This window comes from Pelobates fuscus, chromosome 1 (assembly GCF_036172605.1).
Source record: "Pelobates fuscus isolate aPelFus1 chromosome 1, aPelFus1.pri, whole genome shotgun sequence".
In the NCBI taxonomy this organism is placed as follows: Eukaryota; Metazoa; Chordata; class Amphibia; order Anura; family Pelobatidae; genus Pelobates; species Pelobates fuscus.
Window position 1 is genome coordinate 202,374,765 of NC_086317.1, and position 26,129 is coordinate 202,400,893.

The 26,129-nt window shown below is 40.2% G+C and overlaps 2 protein-coding genes across 5 annotated transcripts; one reads left to right on the top strand and one right to left on the bottom strand.

The window, feature by feature from the left end:
- Positions 1-3,348: 3,348 nt before the first annotated feature.
- Positions 3,349-25,656, bottom strand: TAF12 (TATA-box binding protein associated factor 12). 4 transcript variants are annotated; one of them, XM_063453710.1, is made up of 7 exons: positions 25,582-25,598; positions 25,395-25,476; positions 9,550-9,813; positions 8,271-8,348; positions 8,064-8,178; positions 6,441-6,529; positions 3,349-5,100 (listed from the first exon to the last, which is right to left on the bottom strand). In XM_063453710.1, exons 2-7 carry the CDS (start codon positions 25,461-25,463, stop codon positions 5,065-5,067), a joined length of 651 nt encoding a protein of 216 aa, XP_063309780.1. In that variant the 5' UTR covers positions 25,464-25,476; positions 25,582-25,598; the 3' UTR covers positions 3,349-5,064. The 4 variants fall into 4 exon arrangements, with proteins under 4 accessions (XP_063309780.1, XP_063309787.1, XP_063309795.1 ...); XM_063453717.1 differs by lacking the exon at positions 25,395-25,476 and having other exon boundaries at positions 25,582-25,656; XM_063453725.1 differs by lacking the exons at positions 25,395-25,476; positions 25,582-25,598 and adding an exon at positions 13,552-13,653.
- Positions 3,650-4,561, top strand: RAB42 (RAB42, member RAS oncogene family). The gene is made up of 2 exons (XM_063453748.1): positions 3,650-3,864; positions 4,159-4,561. Exons 1-2 carry the CDS (start codon positions 3,650-3,652, stop codon positions 4,559-4,561), a joined length of 618 nt encoding a protein of 205 aa, XP_063309818.1.
- Positions 25,657-26,129: the final 473 nt, after the last annotated feature.

Consider the following 26,129-nt stretch of genomic DNA (forward strand, 5'->3'; position numbering starts at 1 on the left):
CCAGGATTCACATGTAAGCATTTGCAACACTTACAATAATCAAGTAACATACATTCATATAAAATGTAAGTTACTTAGCCTGTCAATGTAATGACAGGAATGAAAAAGTAGATAACTCTCTAATTCCCACAGTATTAGGGAGTTACCTACTAAAAGGCTGAAAGACCTAAATTGGTCTTTCAGCCAAATTTACTAATACTAAGTAAAGATTACTTAGTATTAGTAAATATGCCCCTACTCGCTATACCACGAGTAGGGGCATGTCTAAACAGTGAGCAGCAAGGACAGAGCAATAAAATGCTGTATATGGGACTTTGAAGCTAAACCGGGCGTCTGGGACTTCATGGTGCCATAACGACTTTATTCCAATAAAGTTCTTATGGTGCCCAGATTGTTCCTCTAAAGTGACATTGTCACTTGTGGGGTCTTTGACGTTTCTATTGGAAACACCCTAAAGGTAATCTGTCTGCTTGTGTGGAGGTAGCCCGAGCGGATGCTATGCTTTTTTTCAGCCTTACCTCTTCGGGTCCTGGTGGCTTCCTTTGGCAGGAGTCATTGTCACTATTGTAGCACATTTGCAAATTTAATAAATCTTCCATAGATAGAACAATAAACTACCATAAGCTTCACATATTGCCAAAGGTTGCAAATTACATTTGGCAAAGTAGTCTCTAAATATCTTTGATTCTGACACAGTCAAAAACTGAGAGAGCCACTTTAATGAAATGTTTTATGTTTATACATTTTATGGAAGATTAGAGAGGGAATACTACTTTATCAAGGTTGTTGACTAAACTTTGATGTGTGAAATGCTTATTTATAGACATGAGTCAGTTCTCAATACAGATTACAACTCTTTATTAACTATGAAAGCAGTCTAACAGGGTTAGTCACTGTGCATAAGTGAGAATTCAAAGTGAATTTTAAATTTAAAGGTACACTTGAGACCCCTAAATCACTTTAGCTTGATGAAGTGCTTTCAGTGTTAATTGTCCTTTTTTCCATTTTAAAATATGTTTAGATTTCAATAGAAATTGGAATTTTATAAATTAACCTTGTTACAGTCCTTGGCTGTCAATCAAACAGCCAGTCTGGTTACTTGCTAGTTGTTTAGCTCAGTGGAGCTAAACTCAAGAGGCAGGCAATTGTTCAGAGCACCTGTCTTGCAAAGATTACTAAAGACTAGACTAGTCTTTAGACTAGACATACGCCACTTTCAATACCCTAGGTTATATACTTTTGGTATGCCATGATGGGGGTAATTCTCATTCCTGGGCATCCATACAGTTTAACCCCTTAAGGACCAAACTTCTGGAATAAAAGGGAATCATGACATGTCACACATGTCATGTATCCTTAAGGGGTTAAGGCAACATTTCAATGTGTAAAAACTGAAATGGGCAAGGCTCAGATTTAACGCTGTAACTTTTTCAAAACCCCATAAAACCTGTACATGGGAGGTACTGTACTGTACAAACATAGCTGAACATAAATATGAGTGTTTTAGAGTAGTAAAATGTACAATGATATCATCATGCATGAAGGCAAATTTTTTGTGTGAAAGATGAAAAAAAAAAAAAAACAACAACAAAAACCACTAACTTGGGCAAGAGTTTGTGACTAATTGGCTACTAGAAAAGACTGGACATACCCCATTTTGAATACCATGGGTTTTCTACTTTTGCAAATGGTTTGCCATGTTGGCGGTAATTTTCATTCCTAGGCTACCATAAGCAGTGGCAAAAGTTATGTAGAGAGGGCCCTAGTGCAAGAATTTTTGGAGGGGCTCATCTAGCATAAGCATGGCCAACAGATAAATCCCAATCTATTGTACAACTCCCACAATGTTTTTCCAGCTGGGGATCTACCTTGTGCCCACCCTTGCAGAGCTGCATTTGTGACCACTGTTTGCGTTTAAATGTAGGCATGTTTTGTGTGTTTGAATGTATATACACATGTATGTGTGTGTAGTATTTTCATTTGAATGCAGTTGTATGTTGATATGTACTGTTGCTATTTGAAAGCCGTGGTGCACTTGTGTGTAATATTTGTATGTATAGTTGATGTTTGCTAGGATGTGTGCACATACACAATGAAAGACCGGTATTTCAAATACCGATTGAGAAAGCCGGACGGAACCGGCGAAACGCGTTTCGGATTCACCTTATATTGTATGTATCATTTGATTTTAAAGTATATGTAATAAATAGTTATTTTATTGGAATACATATTTGGTGCATTTTCCATCCTACCAAAGAGGGAAGGAGTCATCCCTAAAAGGACTCATATGCTGATTTACTTTGAGCCAGGTCACAGGCTCTCTCTCAGGTGAGAAGCAATCTTCACCTATGTGCTTAAATTTGCTGTCCTATTGTATTGAGGATTTCAACACCAGGGTGATTTTTCCCTGTTTCTCTCTCTCTCTCTCTCTTTTGAGGAATAAATTCTACTTGGAGTGAAAGGTGTGTGTCACCTAAAGGACACAAGGCGGAAGTGATTAGAGCCAATCCTCAATAGGCTCTAAACCACGTGAGTGTGTCTTTTATCGTGTGGTGTATAATCACAACGTTTTGCACAGAGTGCACTATATTTTTCTCTATTTTTTAAATAGATTATCAACCCTTCATACTCTGAAGGATTTCCTGTGGAGTAAGTTTACAAAATTGAGCGCTACACACTTTCACTATTTCATACTGTGTATGCAAATTAGTGTATTACTTCACATTGAATCACGACAGGATTGGAGAGTTCCTGTTTTTTGTGTGGGAGCAGCTGTAACATTAGAGCACTTGTTATAATTTATGTGAAGCGCCTGATAACACAGAACACTTTGTTATACTATCAATAATTTCTTAAATGTTTGAAGATTTTATATGAGAGGTAAATTATGGATTAATTTACATATACCTCAAATTCTAGGCTTTGTTTTTGTTCATTACAATTGCCACCATCCCTAAGGGGTTAGGTTATAGTTGTTTTGATTTTCTTCCCCACTGGATTTTATAAATAATTTCATTGCACTGTATGTTTTTATATAATTTATTTCCGGTTTCCTCTAAATATCAGCTCCTGGCTTTATGGTCAGTTTTCTCTGTTCATTGTGGTGTTGTTCTGCCTATTTTTTAGGTATTGTACAGTATACCTAGTGTCCAGTTTTAGAGCGATATTTAGTACACTTTTCACATATCTACTTCCTAGTTTTGTTTTTTTGTTCCTTTTCTGACTATAGTTAATAAAGTTGTTTTGATGTCTATACCATTTGCAAGACACTGTACAGGATACTGAATTTGTACATGAGTAAGGTATTAATCTGGCAGCTCCTTAAAATCTCCTAATTGCAAAAACATGCCATATCCCAATTAGGGTTTTATTTTTAACATACAAACAGTACTTCTACAAAAGTGACAAGGGATTGATAAACAGTCTGTTCATTTTATTACAGTGGTGGTTAGGAGTGAGGGAGTGAAGTAGCATTTTTGCAGTTATTTACCTGTCCAGACAAGGATGAGGGAGGGGAATGCAGGAGGCAAGTGGAAACCTGAAACTGGCCTAGCTAACAGCCAGTACAATGAGAAAACGCAGAATGAGAGAGTATCATTATAAACAGTCGATTGCTCCACTCATCAGACTGCCAGTCTAAGCACTTCGGATGGCGTGTGCTTGGGACTTCCAGTTCCGTGTGTTGTTACTGGGAAACTCCGGGGTAGGAAAAACCTCTCTGCTCCGATGGTACACAGATGGCCAGTTCTCAGAAAGCACAGGGCAAACTGTAGGGGTGGATTTCTGTTCCCGAGTAGAGGAGCTGGAGAGTGGAATTAAAATCAGACTGCAGTTCTGGGACACAGCTGGCCAGGAGCGCTATCGGTGAGGTGGAGACAATTCTCTGGCAGTGTGATTGAATCTTTTCAGTCAATGTACAAAAGTATGTTTATTTAGCTGTGTGAAGAGAGAATGCCATCTTCTATAACACACTGATGTATCATTGCATATGCACAGAAGCACACTGCAAGCCATTTAGCTTGCCTTTATTTGTACCAAAGTAAATTGCAATATTTCAAACCCTTTTCATTTTCATGCAGGCCTCAAAAAAAAAAAAAAAAAAAAAATTTTTTTTACTTGTTATATGATATTATCTCCATCCTGTACTTTTGTCTCTAGGGCGGTTACACGGTCTTATTACAGGAATGCAGCTGGTGTTATTCTCCTCTTTGATCTTACTGCTCGTTCGTCTTTTGAGAGCATCATGGAGTGGTATCAGGAGGTTATAGATCGCACACGACCGCACCCTCTATTATTCCTGCTGCTGGGAGCAAAGAGTGACTTACGAGAGCAGCGAGTGATAAACAGAGAAGATGGACAGAGACTGGCAGATAACCTGAGAGCTCCATATTTAGAGACGTCCGCACGGACTGGCAGTAACGTCTCAGCTGCACTTTCTCTTCTGTGTCGGGAGCTACTCAAAGCAGCACGGGAAGAGCGACCACAAATGGAGCATTGGAGTGGGGAATGCCTTGCTGTGGAGGAGGACCAGGCAAAACAGAGAAATAAGTGTGCATGCTGAAAACACACATCTAAAGTCTCTGTACGAGGTATGTGACCATCTTTCTCTGCTATTCCCACTGTGAAGCATCATTTCATTCTGTAGACACAAAGCTATTGTGCATGAGACTTTAAACAATTATTACTAACACCTCATTCTTCAACAATCTTATTCCTGTGAAGAGACACAGCTCTGTTGCTGCAACATTAGAGGTTCCCTCTGCTGTTTCTGCATTGGCACCCCTAACACAAAGAACCTTCACAGGTATTGTTACTTCTGCAAACTTTACTAAAACACCCTTTTTATATACAAATATAAACAGAGGAGACTTTCACCCTTTTCCCTACCAGAGGGCTTTGTAATGCAGGGTTAAGAAAAGATAAATCCACAGTGTGAATTAGTGGATTCTGTCTCGCACACAAATCTCTCTTTTTTCCCTTGAGGAGACCATCTTCTTGCTTGCTTGCTGCACATTGAAGAAGTCCTTGTGGTGTGCAGATGAGGTGTGCAGCTGCAATGGGCTTCTACTTCTTTTGAGTTTTTTTAATTAAAGCCATTCTCTGAAATGCATAAAACAAAAATAAAGGGGTCAGAAAGGGATATATGGCTATAAAAATATGAGAAAAATATTGTAAACAATGATGTAAAGAAATAGTAACTATAAGTGACAAACCAGGTAGATATACAGACAAACAAAATCGATTTTATTTCACAAACAATATTAATGTGCAATTTAAAACTACTCATCACTAGAACAAAAACATTTCTGCATTTACCTTGTCCCAAGGCAAATACATTTTGTTGTTGTTACTTTAAAAAGAGTTAATTGCTACCTTTTCTGTTACTGCCCATCTACAATACATTGAGACTACACTGATATGGTCAAGTGTAAACCAAATTTACAATGTTTATTGAAATGAGAAACATTGTCATAACGCATAGAGTACTCTAAAATACCATACATATAGTGTAGATTGAATTGGCTGTATTAGTCCAGTAAGACAAGATGCCAAAACACCAGAGTATTGCACTATGCAATGATACCTTTTTTATTAGACTAATAGAATACTTCAAAGATAAGCTTTCAAAAGTATTCCTCTCTTTCTTAGGTCTGAAGCAAAGAGGAATACTAGTATTATGTTAGCCCAATAAAAAAACAAAAACAAAAAAAACATTATTGCATACTACATCTCAAAAAATAGTGAAAGGGTTACTCTATACACCATGGCCACTTCAGTGTTTTGTTTTCTAATTTTAAATCTGTGCATTATTACAAATACTTTTTGTTTTGGTTGAAATAACCCTTTACGTTGTGAAGGCTGAGTTGAAGTATATTTCCAGATCAGCTTCCATTTGACTCTGTTTTTTCCATTTGGATTTAATTAGCAAACATTCATTTAGTGAATAACCCTGAAAGTGCCTGCTGAAAAGAAGTGTTTTACTTTAATAAAATGTACAGGTGTCACATCAGTGCACTAGAGAATTGAGTAAAAATAATCCCATCCATTGAAATGACATAACTGATGTAATGGTTCTCCTTCAGATAGATTGATATTTGAATATTACATATGCTCTGTGTTCCTTCCAGATATACAAGATTACCTTCAAAGGGGAAGATATACAAGAAAAACCTACAAGACCGTACCTCTTACGGAGGCTACTAAAGGAGAGCAGACATTTATTATTCAAGTTAAATTCTCCTAACACACACCTGTAGTGCTGCTTCAAGAGTAAAATTCTGAAGTCAAAAAGCAGGAAAGAATTCAAAATCCCTAAATTCACCAGGCCATATACCAATTTAAATAAATAAAAGAATAAAAATCCACCTCTTGCAAACAGGTTGTCGACTTCCTTCTTAATATCATGTGTACATCAAGCAGATGGCATAAATAAGATTTACCTGTTTGTGTGCCTCTGTTGTGCATGCCTTTTTATATGGCCGGATTTCTTCAGACCCAAATCCTGGAATCCACATATTCCACTGCCGTTCTTAAATAAAAAAAGAAGAAGAAAAAAAAGTTAATGTTTTTTTGTTTGTTTTTTTTTTTTTTTAAACCAGAAGGAAAACCTTTCAAATAAAAACCACTTCTGACTGAAAACAACCCCCCCCCCCTAAAAGTCAAATTAAAAAAAAAAAAAAAAAAAAAAAAAAAAATCACTTCCAAGTATTAATGAACAACACATGTGGGCAACGCTTGGGCAGCATAAAAAATAAAATAAATAGATTTCAATAGAAATTGGCAATTTATACATGAACCTTGTTACACCCGCCTGGCTTTCAAGCAGACAACAGACTGTTACTTTGTTTAGTGCAGTGAAGGTAAACTTAAGAGGCATGTAACTGGCCAGAGCGCCTGCCTTGCACAGTTGTCTTATTGAGCTGCATTGCAAAGTCTGCGTGTGTCTACTAAACAGTGATTATTTTTCTTATTTGGGCAGTGGAGTGTCCGTTTAAGTCTGAATTGCAAAAGTAACTAAGATGTGACTGGTCTTGTTGGAGAATTACTACAGATCAGTTATTGAAGCCTCAATTTTGCCATTTAGATTTTTTTTTTTTTAATTCTTTATTTTTTTCATCTTGACAAATTCAGCGATTATAACAGTGGCTGCATGACTTGTGCAAAAGTCACATAAATTGCAATATGGTACATCACTTTAAAGAGGAGAGTGTACAATGCCTTTGAACAAAATCTCAGTTTACACAAGTAGTATCTTGGCTGATTGTCAAAGATTTTTCAATAGCAAAAAAGACATTGTTAAACCATCAGATGAGCGTTGCATTTTGCGTTAATATTGACACGGAATCTTATATTATCCCCTAACAGAGGGGTGGGTTATCCGTTTTTATTTATTTTTTTATCTGCTAAATCTAGGCATTTAAAGGGACAAAGGGAGGATAAGTAAAAAACAAAAAAAAAAAAAAAAAAGTTTAATTAAAGGGACACTGTAGTCATCAGATCAACTACAGCTTAATGTATTTCAGAAAAAAAGGCAGTGTTTACATTGCTGCCTAGTAACATCTCTAGTAGAAGTCACTACAGTGGCCACTAGAGGCGCCTCTTGGGACAGCACTGCAGCTAGATGTCAGGGGGGCCGGTATCTGAAAATATGTTTTCATAACTATAGTGACAGGAATACATGTTTGTATTCCTGTCACTATACAGTGTTCCTTTAAATAGTTTTGCACTAGCTTTTTTTCCCCCTTTGATAACACAATCTTCTACTGTGTCCACCCACCAAAAACTCTTTGCCAGCAACAAACAGCTACTGCTCTCATTCACATGGAATAACTGGCAAAGTTTAACAGCATTAACATTAAAAGCATCAGAGTGCACAATATGGAAACCACAAGACAATTGAGCAATGCATGCTTTGTAATGGCAGGTCTTAAGCTGTGATTGAGCAACACTTGTTTGGGGTAGAAAATCATTGCATTTATTAAATTATATATGAAATACTTGGGGAAAAAAAATCTGAAGAATTTTAAGTGAAAAGCGAGTTGAAAGACATTTGATATACGCACCAAGATGAAGTTGTACATCTTTCACTTCTAACGTGTTTGATCGACGGTGTCGCGCCAACTGACAGGCTGCCGAGACTACACTTTCTATGAAATCATCTGCTATCTGCAGGAGCATCTGTAATTGGAAAAGAAATACAGATATCCCTTGATGTATCTTTGAACAGAACAGAGAGAATTCTGTTTGAGCACTTCCCATGCTCCTCTTACCTCTTCCACATCTTCATCCAGCTGTTCATTAGGGTCTATCTCTCTGACCAGGTCGTGGAGCTTCTTCTTTGTTAGAACCTAAAGAAAGATCATATTGACATTACTTCTGCAGAGGACAAAAAATAAAATATAAAGATCAGTTTTCACAGTCATGTGAATTTCTCCCTTAAAGGGGACTTCACGGGTTAATCTAGCATAGGAGTGCCCAAAAGGTAGATCACAGACATTATAGAACTACAAATCCCATTATGCTTGGTCATCCTTTAGATTGTCAAAGCATCATAGATATTATAGTTTGAAAAATGTGGGGATCTAACGGTTATGGTTCTGTAAGTTAATGAAGTTATAAAATGGTTTTCAATCAGTTTGGTAAAAAAATAAAATAAACCAACAGATTATTTCCAAACACTAAAAGCCACCCCCTCACTTGAGAAATTCCCAGTTAAACACATTCAGTGTCACCAAACTGACAGGCTCCATTCATCTTGAATAAATACAGTTTCAAATATTCCAGGTGAATAAATAGAATGAGATACTTTTTTGTGTTCCTGGTACCGGGGTGAGACTTTAGGTTTTCAGAAAGAAATGTTTTTGTTAATACAAGCAGGTAAAAAAAAAAAAAAGCTATAACATATGAAAGCATAGATAAACAGGATGGAGAGTATGAAACGGTAGTAAGAGCGGTTCTGTCAATTTTAGCATGACTATTCACTAGTAAGTAAGAATTGTCCGGAATTCAAAATTAATTTCAAACTTGAGGCCAAACTAACAAAAGTGGAAAAGCTTTTCAAGCCAGCTATGCTTCCAGTGCAGCTACTTTGGCCTTAGATGTTCAATTCACATTGAATTCCCAATAATTCTTACTTTAATAAAAAAAAGATGTCATTAAGATATACCCACAAGGTTATTTATTAAATACTCATACTGAACGAATTGCAACACAATCCAGTAATTTCATTTACAGGTTTTGGCAGGCAAAGTCATAGACTTTTTTTTTTTCTGTTTACCACCCCTCTTATTCACCCCAGTAAATTATGTAATGCAGCATTAATTTGGGTGAAGTAACAAGAATCTTCAACTTCTCTGGAAGTTCCACTTTAAGAAGAGCAAACTACTGAAAACTCTCCCAGGTCGATGATCAGAATTATCACTAATGTTATAGGTGCAAATTTTGTCAAACCGGTTTTGTGAAATTGCTAGAGAAGAGGTTTGACAAAATTTGCACTTCAGTGATTATGGTGCTTGACTGACCCATAAAGCCTTCTAATATTCTACTCACTTGATTGGCATCTGGACTTGTACGTCCACCTCCTGCTGCTGCTGTCCCTGGCACTTTGACCCCTGGAGTACTGTTGGCAACAGTCTGCTCTTGCTTCACAGCAACAGATGTGGACATGGTAGTGGTGGAGGGGTTAAAGGTGGACAGATTGATCAGTGTAGACGCACCGAATTGGTTCATAATCTGGAGAGCTTTCCCACGCAGCTCACCCAAACGGGATACGTCTGCACGCTGCTTTGGTGTGTGTGGACCTGGGCCAAGAAGCTGCGGGTGAATTGAAACAAATAGTGACTCTCATATTACTATTATGTATGTATGCATTTTGCGGAGGACAAAAGTAAACAATTAAATATCTTCCGAAAGTTGCCCTTTTAAAACAACAAATGTACAAAGACCTCATGGAGCAACTGATCTCCGTAAGTAAATGCTAGGACACCATTTGAAAATAAATAAATAAAATTAAAGGGACTCTATATGTGCCCAGATCACTTCATTTCAATGAAGTGGTCTAAAAGCCATGTCACTGAAATTTTTTATCCCTGCAAGGGTAAACACTGCCGTTTTTCAGAAACAGCAATGTTTTCATTGCAAGGTTTAAATGCCTGTAGTGGCTGTGACTCTGTGGGATCATCGATCTTGATATCTCAACCAAGGAGGTGGAGCTTCCCCAACAAGAACAACACGGCAAGGGCAGAAAGGCAAGTAAAGCTCACTGTTCAAGTCCTCACATAGCAAGGAAAACAGTAAGCTGGTAAACTAGAAACGACTGCTATAGTGTTTCTTTAAAGAGATCCAAGTTCTCTCATTTTGAGACAAACATTTTGACAGAGTTTTACCCGAAGCAAAGAATTGCAAAATTTGGGCCAAAGAATATTTTTTAAAAAAATCCATGCATTTTGCTGCTACTTATGTCTTCTATGCTTCAAAGTTTGACATGTGAAGTTAAAGATGCTAGCTTGGACATAACAGTTAAACATTTCTGTCCATTTTCCCCGGACCTCTCTTCACCTGCAGAACCACTGCCTATCGGATGTTTGTTTTCAGAATTCTGTAAATTCTTAAGACTAAAAACTAATTTTTACTCACTGTAAAAAAAAATTCTTAATATGTTGGCAGTACGTATGGGTTGTGCTTCCTAATTGGGATAAGCATCTGCAAGATAGGCGAGTAGGAAACGTCCCTCCCATCACCCTATAAAGGGATTCCCCTGGCAAACTCACCTCAATCGTAGCAAGAATACACACCTAAGCCACGCACTGGAAAATTGTAATTTACAGGGATGGAGATTTGTACTGCCACCATATTAGGGAAAACAAAGTAAAAATGTAAGTTTTTTCTGATATATGGTGGCAGTACGTATGGGGTGGGCCTTATGCCTAAACAGCTTGAAGTACCTACGCCCCAACGCAATTTTAAAGGCAGAGAGTACATATAGCCTGAAAATGCCTGACGTTTTTAAAGTGCTAAAAGCTGATCAAGAAGCAGCCATGCTGATTTCTTCGGGTGAAGCAAGAGCTTTTCTCAGCCCACGAAATGGCCATTGCCTTTGTGGGATGCGCTGTGAAAAACGCTGGTGAATCAAAACTACTGAAGCATAGGCCATAATGATTGACGAAATAACAAGAAATAGAATTATGAGAGGCTTCATTCCCCTTAAAACTTCACTCTATGTTGACAACAGGTGATCTGATCTTCTGAATTCAGCTGATATTGATAGGTAAATCTGAAATGCTTTTTTTTTTTTTTTTAAACTCTAGACTATGCCATCTAGTTCCAGCGGGGAGGTGGCATAATTATAGAAGGATGAGCTGATTAACGGCACTAAACAACTCTGGAAGAATTGAAGTTTTAGAATGAAACAACTTCCACGCTGATGGAATATAAGTAATTCCACTGAAGAAGATATATCCTAAAGCTCGCCTACTCTCTTGGCTAAGGTAATAGCCACTAAGAATGCTGGTTAAGCTATAGCATATTAAAAGGAACCACCTCCAAAGTAAATGGTCACCTGAAAGACTGAAAAAAGATCCCAGGAGGGAAACTGAACTTCCTGGGTGGCCTAAGAAGTCATCTCCACCAAGGCCGAAAATTGGCTCATATGTTTGGCCAGTTCGGAAAGATTGGCAGAACCACTGCTCTGTCCGTTCACCACTTTTGAAGAAGTCTTGGGAACAGTCTACAAGAAAAAAAAAATGTAAGCCCTGGAGAATACCCTTAGATAGACCAACTATTCAACATGAACTATCTGTCCTGTACAGAGAGGCAAACCTGAGAATCTACATGTTCACCCTTGTAGCAGATGGTACCATGGCTGTCCTAAAAGACTGTAATACTATTGCAATTTGTGTGTTGTTTCTGTTTCTATGTTTAAAATGTATGTGGGATTCGTATGATTGTTCGGTAGTTTCCATCTGTACTCCATACGAATGTAAACTTCTGAACCAATAGACCACCCCAGAGAGAAGTGTGTACCTTATTAAGCGTTCACACTTCTCTAACCGCAGGTTAAATCGGTACTTACTGATGTATCTGGGTGGCCGCCGTTCGGTATACGAACATGTGGCGGCGGCCATCTCACGCACGAAAATCTCAGCGGTGTTTGGTCGTCGAGTGTCTGGAACTCAAATCGGACACTCGATTACCCGAACACCGCTGAGACCTCCATGGCTCCGTAACTCCCAAACGGGAAGGCTAATCAGCCTCCCGTTCGGTAGGTTCAAAGTACCGAACAAGGGGATTCATACGAATACAAGATTAATCGTGGATGGCCGTATTTGATGTGTGTTTTACCTCCCGAACGAAGACCGACCACAGGGCCAAAACCCATGGAACGCTTTTCGGATACCACCTCGTGTGCGGTCGGTCAAATTACACCCTCCACCTAACTCCCGAACCCCTGGTTCGATCTGGGTGATTTTGGGATATGTTAGTCACCCAGATCAGGGCTACCCCCAGTATTATTGTAACTGCTTGTTTTGGGGGTACATTCAGAACTCGGGGAAAACTACAGTATGTATAATGGGATTAAGTGTCATACTGAGGGGAGGAGATGTGTGGGAGGTAACGGTTACACTATTGGATACTGTACTTATTAATGTGAATCCCTCCCTTGCATGGGTGAATGCTTTATAAGGAGACTGTGGATTAAAAGTCAGTTCTGCTCCTGATGCTGTGTGTCGTCCAGTCATTGGGATCTGTATGGGGATATTCGTGGATTACTTTATTTGCTGGAATTACTGCTTCATGGTGTTTTTACTATTTGTTCCTGAGCCTCACTGGGATCTATAGTGGAGTTAACCTGTGGAATATCAGGCCTCCGCCACAACCCTCTTTGCCAAAAGGTCTATCCGGGCACTCCAAATCTCTCTGTAGACCGTGAACATGATCGGATTTATAGACCATTACTCTTGATCCCAATTTCTTGTGCGGAGGTTGAAGGTGATGAAATTTTTGACACATCATGAGTGGAATGCCTGTCCGTTGACGTGAGGGAAACAGTGTTGTGATCTGACCGCATTGTAATAGGTCCCTGAATCAACCAAAATCTGAATCGGTGAGGGGAGTGAAGAACTGCCTTAAGAGCTCTAAAATGAGAGTACTATTTTTCTTTGGACCAAGAACGCTGGCACATTAGAGAATTTAAATGAGCGACCCAGCCTGTGTTAGATGCCTTCTGTGGTGAAAATTACTATAAGCTTAACTTGTCGGAAAAAACTGTGTTGTCCACCAGTTTAGCCGATCTTCCGCTTTTTTCGAAGAGAGTCTAGGAGACAGAAATCCAAGATTTCCACACTTTGACCCAGAGGAGAAAATTTGCCACTGTAGCGGCCAAATACAGATTTTGCCCAGTTGACCGCAGGAATTGAAGATGTCAGACATCCCAGCAATCTCATTTCCTGTTCCTATGGAGGAATTGTCGCTTTATTAGTAATTGAACCTTTCCTTTATGAGTGCAGTAGATGCAGATGGAACATTTTAAGGTTAAAGGAACACTATAGTCACCTAAACAACTTTAACTTAATGAAGCAGTTTTAGTGTATAGATCATGCTTCTCAGGTTTCACTGTTCAATTCACTGACATTTAGGAGTTAAATCCCGTTTGTTTCTGTTTATGCAGCCCTTGCCACGCCTCCCCTGGCTCTAATTGACACAGCCTGCATGATAAAATAAATGGTTTCACTTTCAATCAGATGTAATTTACCTTAAAGGGACACTACAGTCACCAGAACAACTACAGCTTATTGAATTTGTTCTGATGAGTAGAATCATTACCTTCAGGCTTTTTGCTGTAAACACTGTCTTTTCAGAGAAAATGCAGTGTTTACATTACAGCCTAGTGATAACTTCACTGGCCACTCCTCAGATAGCTGTTAGAGATCTTTCCTGGGTCATGGCAGCCTAAAATGCATCCAAACATTCAGTATCTCCTCCCTCTACATGCAGACACTGAACTTTCCTCATAGAGATTAATTGATTCAATTCATCTCTATGAGGAGATGCTGATTTGCCAGGGCTGTGTTTGAATTGTGCTGGTTCTGCCCCTGATCTGCCTCTGTCAGTCTCAGCCAATCCTATGGGGAAGCGTTGTGACTGGATCAGGCTACCACTTCTGTCAGCAGGCAGGTCTAAAAGAAAAAAGGAACAAAGTAAGCAGCTGCAGACTTGAATACACTATACCCTATAGGGTAAGGAATACAGGTTTGTGTTCCTGACCCCATAGTGCTCCTCTAAACAATTGTATCTATTTCTCTGTAAACTGAACTTTAAACACATACAGGAGACTCTTGCAGGGTCTAGCAAGCTATTAACATAGTAGGGGATAAAACAAAAATCCAAATTAAGCAGAACTTGCAACAAAGGAAGGATAAACTTTAGATGACCCTTTACAGGAAGTGTTTAGGAAGGCTGTGCAAGTCACATGCAGGTGTGACTAGGGTTCATAAACAAAGGGATTTAACTCCTAAATGGCAGAGAATTTAGCAGTGAGACTGCAGGGGCATAATCTATACACCAAAACTGCTTCATTAAGCTAAACTTGTTTTGGTGACTATAGTGTCCCTTAAACACGAACCTCAAAAAAAAACCCTGTGTGTCCGGGAGAAGAAGAAAATACATTATAGTCTCTGTATCCAACCGTGTTGCTGTAGCGCTCTGCTAGCTACCTGGACATACTTAAAGGGCAACCGTGCTGACTAACAATAAGTAGCCAAACTCCCTAGTACGGAATGCCAAGTTTCCTAAAATATGCTGTTAAGGGAGTGTTTTAAAGAGCAATGAAATCTCTTCAATCCACTTATTATGGCGTATTTTCAGAAAACTTCTGGGGGGGGGGGGGGGTGCAATAGGGATGTGTGGGAATATATCTCTGATCTATATACACCATGAAATTCCTTTCTGCAGATTCAGAGACTTACAGAAGCAGAAGTTTTGATTCTGAACCTCAGGAGAGGAACCAATTAATTTAAATTCATAACCGGTTTAAAGGAATGATCAGAGTTTGATAACCAGTAGATTCCTGAGGAACCCAATGAACTTCGTGGTTCACAGAACCATATCTCAAACTCCTTTCTTTTTTTTTTTTTTTAATCATCTTTATTTAATAATTTTGTTTTGTACAGTCAGCCAGTATATTAGATGATATTCGTTAAACGTATCAAAAGCATTTGTGGGTTTTAGTTTTAGTTTACATCATATTCAAATCACAAATGTATTGTCCTGTTATAAAGAATATCGTAAAAAAATACATCATAAAGCGTACTTTGACTGACTTACTAAAAAAATAAATACATCTTTCACACATTCATTCATACTTTCAGACTGAAAGATAGATCGTTCCCAGCTAGTAATCATCAGTCAGGAGTAAAGAAGAAAAAAGTACATAGTAATTGTGCATATTGTTACTTCAGTATGGGCCGAGATTTAGTAAACGGGGAGGCCATATTGTTTAGGGTGAACATCATTAAGTCTTAAATTGTTTTGCATTGATAACGATAACTATCTCTGATTGTTCCTTTAGGCAAATTAAGTATTATAGTCCTATCTAATAAAACAGCAAATTTTATTAATGAAATGAAACAGCAAATTTTATTAGTCAAATCCATATAAAGTATGTGACAATCACAATAAAACAGGAAACTGACAAGCTCCTTATCAGGAGACTTAAATAACCTAAATTAACGATTGTAAACAAAGTTATAAGTTATGGACACTGCTGCACCTGCCAGCCAAGACCTATACCAAAAACCGGCAGTCTGGAAAGATCGTCTGCAAGAGGTCTCAGCCTTCTTGATGACAGCTACTTCTGAATTCAGAATTTTATGGATTCCCAGTGTACTTGGAGGTGTAACATTCACCCATTTGATGGCAACATTAAACGCCGGGCAAGAAAGGCTCGTTACACAGAGTGTTCCCATTTCTGCATATAAGAAAGACATGGGGTTTGAGGAACAGATAACGCTCATTAAAGTTTAGCAGATTTATCCTGCCCCATGACAAATTCATTCCTAATGAATACTTATCTTCTGTCTATGCAGAACATCTCAGGCAGAGCAGCTGATAAACTATTTGATTCTCTATAAGAATTCAAAAAGATAGGAATTATTGCATATTGTCTGCTTAATTGTACCCAAGAAATTGCAGCACTTGGTCATATTTATAAACCCCAGAACCATATTAAGGAGAGTAGCACAGATACAATAAGCAAAAGCCTTGTATAGCAGAGGCATTCCACGGTGTACAAACACTACCTTTTGCACATACAGTCCACTTTCTGCAAAACAATTCCATCGATAACGTAATTTTAATGAGAACAGATTTTTAAAGCAAGGATCAGCTAATCTTACCTTGAAAACCTCTGAGCCGTGTGGGGGGTTGGTGACACGGGAACCCTTCTGACAAGCTTCCTGCTGCCAAAGGGAACACCACAGCGATCCACATTCGGCAGTTTCCCGGATGTTCTGGTTCGCGCAGGCGCTATAGCGCACCCGAAACTTTGGTGGAACGCACCACCACCCGGGCCTGCAACATAATAAATGTGACCCCCGGCCCGCCCATACTCACCAAGCCGGAACATACTCGGCGCAAAGTTAAACAGAAAGGGCTCCAGAACCTCCACGGACAGAGCCATGCTGCTCAGTCTACCACCCGGGCGGCTATCGAGCTTGATCCCCCAGACAGCAACCTGTGTTCCTCACCTTCAACAAACGCTTAACCTGTCCTGTGCTGGGACAAGGAAGAACTGAGGTGGGTTTGCCAGGGGAATGCCTTTATAGGGTAAAGGGGAGGAACTTTTCTTTAGGGATACACCGAAAATTACACCCCCCCCCCTTCTCCCGCAGGGAGTCATTGTGTATGTGAATAAAATAACAGGTCAGTGGGTAGGTCTCCAGGTCGGTCCAAACTCACGTCATTGTGTACGGTTGCAGAGAGCGCCTGCCACCACCTGTGTGTGAGATCCCCCGGCAGAACGGTGCTGCCTCCCAGCACACAAGCCGAGAGAAGGCTAATATTATGACCTGCTAGATCTATGGTTGGCTTAGCATTGCGGAAGCTCTATCAGAGCAGTCTAGTCAGGGGTGTTTTGTTTCAGGGCCTACTTGTACAGCAACTCCAATCACGCCCAGCTGGCACAGCACATGCAAGGCATGGTGGAGAGCATGCCACTAATCGAGCACCAGATGGTGATTAGCTGTAGAAAGCTACGAAAGTAGCTTATAGGTCCACAGAAATTCTTTAGTATTGGGGAGTCAAACATGATAGGTTCCTGGTGATTCGCTCTTATTATATCTCTTGTGCAACCAAAGATAAAAATGGCCCACATGGTCAATACAGGTCTAGATCTGTGGGGAAGTCTCTTGCTCCCAGCTCATCTTTGAGCCTCTTTGACAATTAACCTTGGTCACCATGTCACAGAACATTTTACTTAGATCATTCATTGAGAAGCAATAGTCACAATGCACCTAAATATATTGAGATGATCACTGGCAGGGTATCCTATCTACCTCGCGTCCAGTTACCATGGATTTGCATCCAGGATCCTAGGAAAGTGAACATATCGGTGCAGAGCTTAACCACAGAGCCGAATGGTCGCCATTCCCCATGGCTCCCTACACTCTACGGCTAATCTGCGAAAAATTTACGGCGCAGGTGGCCATCAACCCGTGAGTCAGACTGCTACAGAGGACTACCCACGATGTCCTCCTTGTATTCACAAAAGGGCAAGAAAATCCACCGCAAATCTTGGGCCTACCTCGCCCTCCCTGCAGTACCGCACTTACCAGCGGCATTCTTGCCAGGGCCCAACAGCCAGCAGACCCACAGCCACACCCCAGCACCAATATGGGGAAAACACACACAGCGAAGCGAAAGACAGGTACACCCAGGGATTCCTGAGATATAGGGGCCCTGCTGCAACGCACCGCAAGCCACAAGATGGTGGCCGAAATAATCCTGAGACAGGCTCCACATGTTTGGAGCAGCAGTTGGAGGGACACAGCGCAGAACAGGGACCCAAGTAACCCAGCAGCCAACGAGCAGAAGCCCCAGCCAGAAAAGGGAATATCAGGAAGCTACTGCAAGAAATGAAGCAATTGTTTGATGCTGACATAAACCTGGTAAGAACAGAATCACTGGCAGTGACAGCACAGGTGCTGGCCTCCAAAGAGGACATATTAGACCTCCGACAAGAAGTGAAGAGCATGGGAGACACCCTGTGACACATACAGGTCTGCAAACACAGTATCTGAAAACACACTAGATGCCATGGAAGACCGAAGTAGGCGCACACACATCACAATTCGAGGAATCCCAGACACAATTGGGCAACCGAATTGCCACAGTTGCTCAGAAGACTAACAGCAGCACTCCTGCCGCACACACAGGCGAAGAAACTTGAGTTTGACGGCCATTTCCGCATAAACAAAGCCAAACGGGCAACCACAACGGCACCAAGAGACGTCATAGCAACCACCACGTCTGACAAACGACACATCCTGGCAGCAGTGAGGGGCAAGACGCCATTAGACTTTGAATCATCGCAACTCACCTTCTTCCAAGACATTACCCGGAACACCCTACTCTGAAGAAAGTCCTTGGGAGACTGCTCGACTATGGCAAGGAAAGGTAGAATACAGATGGCTACTACCAAAACATTGGCAGTTATCAGAGGTGACGACGTCCTGGAAATCTCCACTCTGTCAGAGGTCCCAGCCTTCCTCCAAAAACTGGGACTATCACTGAACACCCCAATGTCGGAGACACCATCAACCTCCTATGAATGGGATCCAGACAGAACAGTTCCATTAATCCCCAGGAGTAATAGGAGGCAAGAGGCGGTGACCTGAACATGCAACAGAATGCATACTATTTGTTTCCATGTTCTTTTGTTCTCCTCTCTAAGGTAACTCGGATGTTCTTTTTACTCCAAATTTAGCTACTGTTTCCCCTTGACTGACCGTTGAGTGATACAACCACTAAAACAGGCCGTGACAAACCCCACATCTCCTCTCCCCCCCCCATGATCCCCTTAGGCTAGGTGTTGACCATACACCACACCTGTCACACATCCTCTGCTAAAATAATCTCAAATGTGGCCAATTTATAATGGGACAACCGATGAAGCCTACTTTACACTCTAAGCCGCCCTCCAATTATCAGAGGGGTGTGACACCAAACAACCCGCAGGTACACAAGCCTGAACACACACTCTCCTCACTCATTACAACCCTGACCCCACCATGGGTACCCATAGCACGGGCAGACTCGCCTCACTTGAAATGGAAAACATGCACACACACTTCCACTGTTTTACTCCCGACTGACATAATACATGCTGTTTCTTTCTAACATTGAGCATTGAACCTAGCAGCTGGACAGTCATACTACGCTTGTTTCCTATGACTTCGTTCCACTCTTTATTAATGTGTACAATGTGTAAACAAGCCACTACCTAAGCCACTGTAATTGCTTGTGAATATGCTGGCTACGCTGCTGTAGTATCATAAGTTTGCACGTTCCAACATAAATGCATGGAAAAATAAAGAATTAATAAGTGAACATATCTCCATGGAGATGGACATTGTACCCCATTTTTGGTATGGGCATTTAGGCAGAGTACTTCTTGTATTTTTAATCTCATCTAAAATCACAGAAACTGAGTAATAAAAAGAAAATACTACCTCAAAACGGGGTAATGCAGTGTAATATTACCCCTAAACTGGGTTAGAGAGACAACCAGCTGATTTCTGTCTAGGTTATGGTATCTGCACACACTGTACATATTATATATCTGCATAATTTTAATGTTATGTTATCTGCACACATTTATAGCTGTATACTGTCCAGGTTTTCATACCTACAGATTACTATACTAGGTTATATATGCAGATTACTGTACTAGATACAATAAAAAAAATATGTTAAATCTGATTCTGTTACATAGAACGGAATGAAGAATGTATATTAAATTAATATCGACAATATTTTATTCTTCAGTCCTATGTAACAAGCAGATTTAACAGATTTTTATTTATATTGTTTTATTAAGTTTTTTCTGTCCAATTTTGGTGTGTTACTTTCAATAAAAGTGTGGTTATTTTATTGACGTGTAGTTTTTTCATATTAGATTCATTAAATTCATTAAAAAGTCTAATATTAATAAAATTATAGAAAAAAAAAAAAACGATTTTAAAATCATTCTGGAAAACAATCATTTTTGGTTTCGGTTTTCCACGAAGTGCTTCCTGAATTTTCGGTTTCGGCCCGGAGTTTTCTTCATTTCGGTGCATCCCTACTTTTATTAATCACATATCTTGCAGATGCTTGTCCCAATTAGGAAGCACAACCCATACGTACTGCCACCATTTGTCAGAAAAAAAAAATTGTACCTTTCAGGTGGCCCGCTGTTTGACCATGGTATCACTTTGGTAATCTTAGCAACTCAAAGTTACATAAACCACATGCTTTCTCCTTTCCAAAACAAAGTTAAACATTATCTAATGCCAGGCATTAGAACAACTTAAATGCATATGATAGGTTTAAGCCTTATTAAGATACTGTAGTTTTGCATCTTGAACTATGGATAGTTTTTACAAAAATAAGATATGTTGACCTTCTGAAAGCACTGGACACTAAGCAGATAAATGAGAAGCCAAGGAGAAGACACAGGCTGACATGTAAAGAATTTATCTACATGCCATATTTGCAATGGCAAACTGAAATGCCAGTTATAATGGAGAAGGGGAAAATGTGATCCCACACTACAGGGACCAGAAGGCAAGGTTCTGTGTCGAAGAGAGGCAAGGGGGTATCATTGGCTCAAAGGCTCTGAGTGCAGGAGGGTACTTTGTAGTGCATACCTAGCATTTTAGTTTTCAATGCTATGATAACGGCAAACGGACATGCAGGTTAGTATTAGAATTCACATTTGCCTTTGCAGGGATACCTCTACTAAACAGCAATTTGATAGCCCATTGTGTGTGTACTGTGTTAAATTAGAGGTAGACCTGCACAGGCAAATGTGAATTCTAATCTCAGAGAATCATTATATATTAAATGAACACTTTAGTATTAGCTTTCTATTCTTAACACTAAAGTGTTCCTCTGCCTTATTTCAGCACAGATGGTCCTCAGCACTGGCTCCCTCTCCTCCAACATAAATGCAATTGTGTAACCTAGTGTGCATGAGCAGCAAGCGCCGTGTGTACATTAGGTATTCCCATAGGAGAGCAGTGAATTATTGCATTCCCATGGGGGTTTTGAAGACGCTGGACACCATCATGCACAGTGTGAGAACGTCAAGCATTGTTTCACTGAATCAAACTCCGGGAAACAGCAGAAGCGCCTCTAGTAGAGTCTTACCTCTGTAATATAAACATTGCAGTTTCTCTAAAACTGCTATGTTTTATATTGCAGAGTTAAAGAGACCGGGACAGTGCACCCAGACAACTGCAATAAGCCGAAGTGTTATGGTTTCTTATAGTGTTTTGAATGTGATAATATATACAGTGAGGTAAAAAAAAAGTATTCCTCTGCTGATTTTAAACGTTTGTCCACTTACAAAGAAATTATCAGTCAATAATTTGAATGGTAGGTGTATTTTAAAAGTGAGAGACAGAATAACAAAAAAAAAAATATATAGAAAAATGCATGTCAAAAAAAGTTATAAATTGTTTTGCATGTCAATGAGTGAAAAAAGTATTTGATCCCCTATCAATTAGCAAGGTTTCTGGCTCCCAGGTGTCTTTTATACAGGTAACGATAGGTATAAGATTCCAAACTCTTCAAAATGGCCAAGACCAAATAGATGTCAGGGACAAGATTGTAGACCTACCCAATGCTGGAATGGGCTACAAGACCATCGCCAAGCAGCTTGGTGAGAAGGTGACAACAGTTGGTGTTATTTTTCGCAAATGGAAGAAACACAAAATAACGCTCAGTCTCACTCGGTCTGGTGCTCCATGCAAGATCTCACCTAGTGGAGTTACAATGATCACGAGAACAGTGAGGAATCAACCAGATCCTCCCGTGTAGTTCTGGGCTATTGATCACAAGACACTACGACGTAAAGAACTAAAATCATGCAGCGCCCGCAAGGTCCCCCTGCTCAAGAAAGCACATGCCCATCTGAAGTTTGCCAATGAACATCTGAATGATTCAAAGGAGAACTGGGTGAAAGTGTTGTGGTCAGATGAGTCCAAAATCAAGCTCTTTGGCATCAACTCAACTTGCCATGTTTGGAGGAGGAAGAGGAATGCTGCCTATGACCCCAAGAACAATATCTCAACCATCAGACATGGAGGTGGAAACATTATGCTTGGGGTTATGTTTCTGCTAAGGGGACAGGACAACTGAACCGCATCAAAGGGACGATGGAAGTAGCCATGTACCGTCAAATCTTGGATAAGAACCTCCTTCCCTCAGCCATGGCATTTAAAATGTGTTGTGGATGAATATTCCAGCATGACAGCCATAACACAGCCATGGAAACAAAGGAGTTGCTCAAGAAGAAGTACTTTAAGGTCCTGGAGTGGGATAGCCAGTCCCTAGACCTTAATCCCATAGAAAATCTGTGGAGGGAGCTGCCGGTTCCAGTTGCCAAACGTCAGCCTCAAAACCTTAATGACTTGGAGAGGATCTGCAAAGAGGAGTGGGACAAAATCCCTCCTGAGATGTGTGTGCAAACCTGGTGGCCAACTACAAGAAACATCTGACCTGTGATTGCCAACAAGGGTTTTGCCAGCAAGTACTAAGTTGAAGGGTTCAAAGACTTATTTCATTCATTGACATGTAAATCAATGTATCTTTTTTGACATGTGTTTTTCTGGATTTTTTTTGTTATTCTGTCTCTCACTGTTAAAATACACCTACCATTAAAATATACACTGATCATTCCTTTTTCAGTGGGCAAACGTTCAAAATCAGCAGAGGATCAAATACCTTCCCCCTCACTGTACAAGGTGGCAAATTTCACGACAAGGTTTCTAAACAAAACATTTTAAAACAATAAATAGAAATGTTTTTTGGTAGTGGTGGAGTGTTTGGGTAAATATTCCCTTACAAAATGGAATGTATAATGGCATTGTCATACAATATATCAGTGTTATCCACTAAAGGAAGAATTGTCTGGAATTCAAAGTGAATTAAAATTTAGCACCAAAGTAGCCAAACTGAAATCATAGCATAACTGAGATTTTGTACTTGTTTAGCTATTTTGGCCTTAATTTTGAAAATCAATGTGAATTCATTTAAATTCCCAACAATTCTCACTTTAGTGAATAACCTTGCATGTGATCTGATAAGATAGCTGATGCCAGAGGAGGTGGCCACATAACTTCAAACTCCATTGTGTAAACAATACCAATTACAGTTTGAAGCTATAGCCAAGTTTCTATACATGCAACGGGACTGTATATTAGTGGATCCTTTCCTTTGGAGATATGTGATAAATATCCATAATATATCTATATCTATATCTATATATATATATATTTCAAAACAATAGACAGTCTGGCCTTAAAAAAATAACCAAACAATGCACATCTTAGCCTGGATGTGATTATCAAGCATTTATTTCTAAATAAGATCAGTTTTACTATGATCCCTTAAAATATTATCTTGTCTGCTTATTGCATAAACCACCAGACACTCTGCATCCAGCTAATATATTGCACAGTTCCCTCGAGCACAATGCCTTTATGCCATCACCGCCAACCACCAAATGGACATCTATATATGTCTTGCGCAGTCATACATACAGCAACCCATGCTAACAGACAAACGTCCACAGAAGCATGCAAGCTAGCATTTCTGCACATGTGCTAAAACTCCCCGATTATAAACCCCCTATATAACTGTAAATAAGCAGCTCCTTATAAATGAACAAGCTCACAGTGACCCCATGAATAAAACACGGGTTCTAAGGTGCCTAGGTCTACAGCATGAGTGTTGAAAGGCATCTCCTTTATTGATGTTGGATTTTTAACTCTTATACCCTCTCTACAAGCCTGGTCAGAACAGAAACTTTGGGAGAAAACTTAACTCCAAAGTTTGGGCTTCAGCACCCATCGTTCATGCCTCAGGTTTCCATTTATCTCTACTGTGAAGTATGAAGAAAAGATAGCCAGGCGACCAGTATAAGGCTGTGACCGCCAGATAATGCTCTCACCCTAGCAATGGGTGTACATTGAGAAAAGTTGTATGGACTGTGATAGGCTGAGAGCAGCAGCCTCCCGGCTATCCTTTCCTTGTACTGCACAGCAGAGAGGAAAAGATGCAGGGAGGTAGGAGTACTGGAGCCCAAATTTCAGGATTGAACAGTTGTTAAACAGTTTAAACCCCCGAAAGTAAGAAAGTGGCCACACACTCCTGTCCCTGTCACAACACAAAAAGGTACCCGTTATTTAAAAACAGGTATTTCTCCCACCGGTTGGTCAAATCTTTGGCATAAACTCTATACCAAAGATCTGATTGACAAAGAAGAGCAGAACACATCGCCGACAGGTGGTCCTTCTGCTCTCTGAAGCATAGCAGCCACAGTGCATGTGCTGTAGTTGTTATGGAAACTTCTACGCTTCTAGCAATGGCCAAGAAGTATAGGAACTGAGTGACTTATCTCTCCATTTGGACGCTGGCAATAAAGCCAGCATGACATTTGTTTACAGGAGGTTTCTCCTACTGGCGTAAGTGTCCCCAAGCAGGGCAAAACACAGAAGAGGAGGAGCAGAGGATGGACTGGAGGAGGGTGTTAAACAATAACATAAAGCGGTGCTGGAACAGAGGCAAGGGAAGTTTATACATCATGCGTTTCTGTAATACATTATGTATTCAGTGTATTGGAGACGATCTAAGGTAATTAAACATTTTGGTTACAGGTTCACTTTATATAAGCTTGGGTTGGTAGAGTGATAGGAGTGTTCTTTAAAAAGTTTGTCACCACTGCAAGCCTGTAGGGTCCATAACACACTTAGCAGGGATGAATTTCTATTTGCCAATGGTGAACATTTTAAATAGTACAGTATTACTGTGCAACAATCAGACTCCCTATACAAGGAACATACCCTCACACACTCACTATTACTGCGCGCGCACACACACACACACACACACACACACACACAACTCCACCACAACCACAACCCCGAGTCAGTGACTGCACCCCCCTCCCAGCGCAGTGTATATTAGCTGTAGATACTCTGCACTGTTATGGATTGCACGGCGTGTATTAGTGTCCCAGCCATGGCTGTGTGCACACACGGGGCTAGCTGGGCGCTCGGTTAGTCGGGCTGTAGAGTAAAGCGATACCCGGTATCACTGTGCGGGCGGCTCATGCTCACACGCTGCTTACTTACAGCCAGCTGAGTATCTAGCTCGGTAATGACATCGCACACGGCGGTCGGACCGCTGAGCACACACGTCATGATCACCGGCCGTCTGAGGACAACAAGAGCAGCATCAGTTCTATACCGGGGTGAGGGGGAGGGGTCACAGTATATATTATAAAGGGCTGGCGGGGGGGACACAGCGCTCCGTACTCACCTCTCAGCGATGCTCACATACCGGAAGCGCGTCACGGCTCTAAGGATACGCTATATGCCCTACGCCGCTGCTTGCTTTTTTTTTTTTTTCTTCAACCTAAGCAACTTTAATTAAAACAAAACAAAAAAGCAAAACAATGGTACATGTTCACTAGGGCTAGGGGCTTTTCAGTAAATTCGAAATGTGTCATCAGAATAGAAAACCTTGGGCAGAAGTAGAGAATCTAGAGATGTTCTACATCTTAGCCATACAAGATATTAAACAAAAAAACAAATACATGATTACCAATAAGAACGCTAAAATTAGTGCTCTGTACCTGCAAAGTATGTTCTCAGTTTCAAACGGGAAATTGGGGTTTATCAATTATACATACCGGTAGTTCTTAAGTGTGGGACTGGGAGCAGTTATGTGTTTAAGAAAAACTTTTTCTTATTACATTTAAAACAAGTGAATATTCAGAGCTTGTTTGAGCAGGGTCCTCTTCATCCTATTGTTCCTGTAAGTTTTTGTAATGGTCTCATTTTTTTTAAAAAAGTGCAAAAGGAGTG

Excerpts from the sequence above, each read along its gene's own strand:
- RAB42 (XM_063453748.1), top strand. The coding sequence starts at position 3,650 with ATGGCGTGTGCTTGGGACTTCCAGTTCCGTGTGTTGTTACTGGGAAAC. Across the intron at positions 3,865-4,158 it reads GCTGGCCAGGAGCGCTATCG|GGCGGTTACACGGTCTTATT; the intron begins GTGAGGTGGAGA and ends TTTTGTCTCTAG.
- TAF12 (XM_063453710.1), bottom strand. The coding sequence starts at position 25,463 with ATGACGTGTGTGCTCAGCGGTCCGACCGCCGTGTGCGATGTCATTACC. Across the intron at positions 8,349-9,549 it reads CAAGTCCAGATGCCAATCAA|GTTCTAACAAAGAAGAAGCT; the intron begins GTGAGTAGAATA and ends ATCTTTCTTTAG. Across the intron at positions 6,530-8,063 it reads AGATGTACAACTTCATCTTG|AACGGCAGTGGAATATGTGG; the intron begins GTGCGTATATCA and ends TTTTTATTTAAG.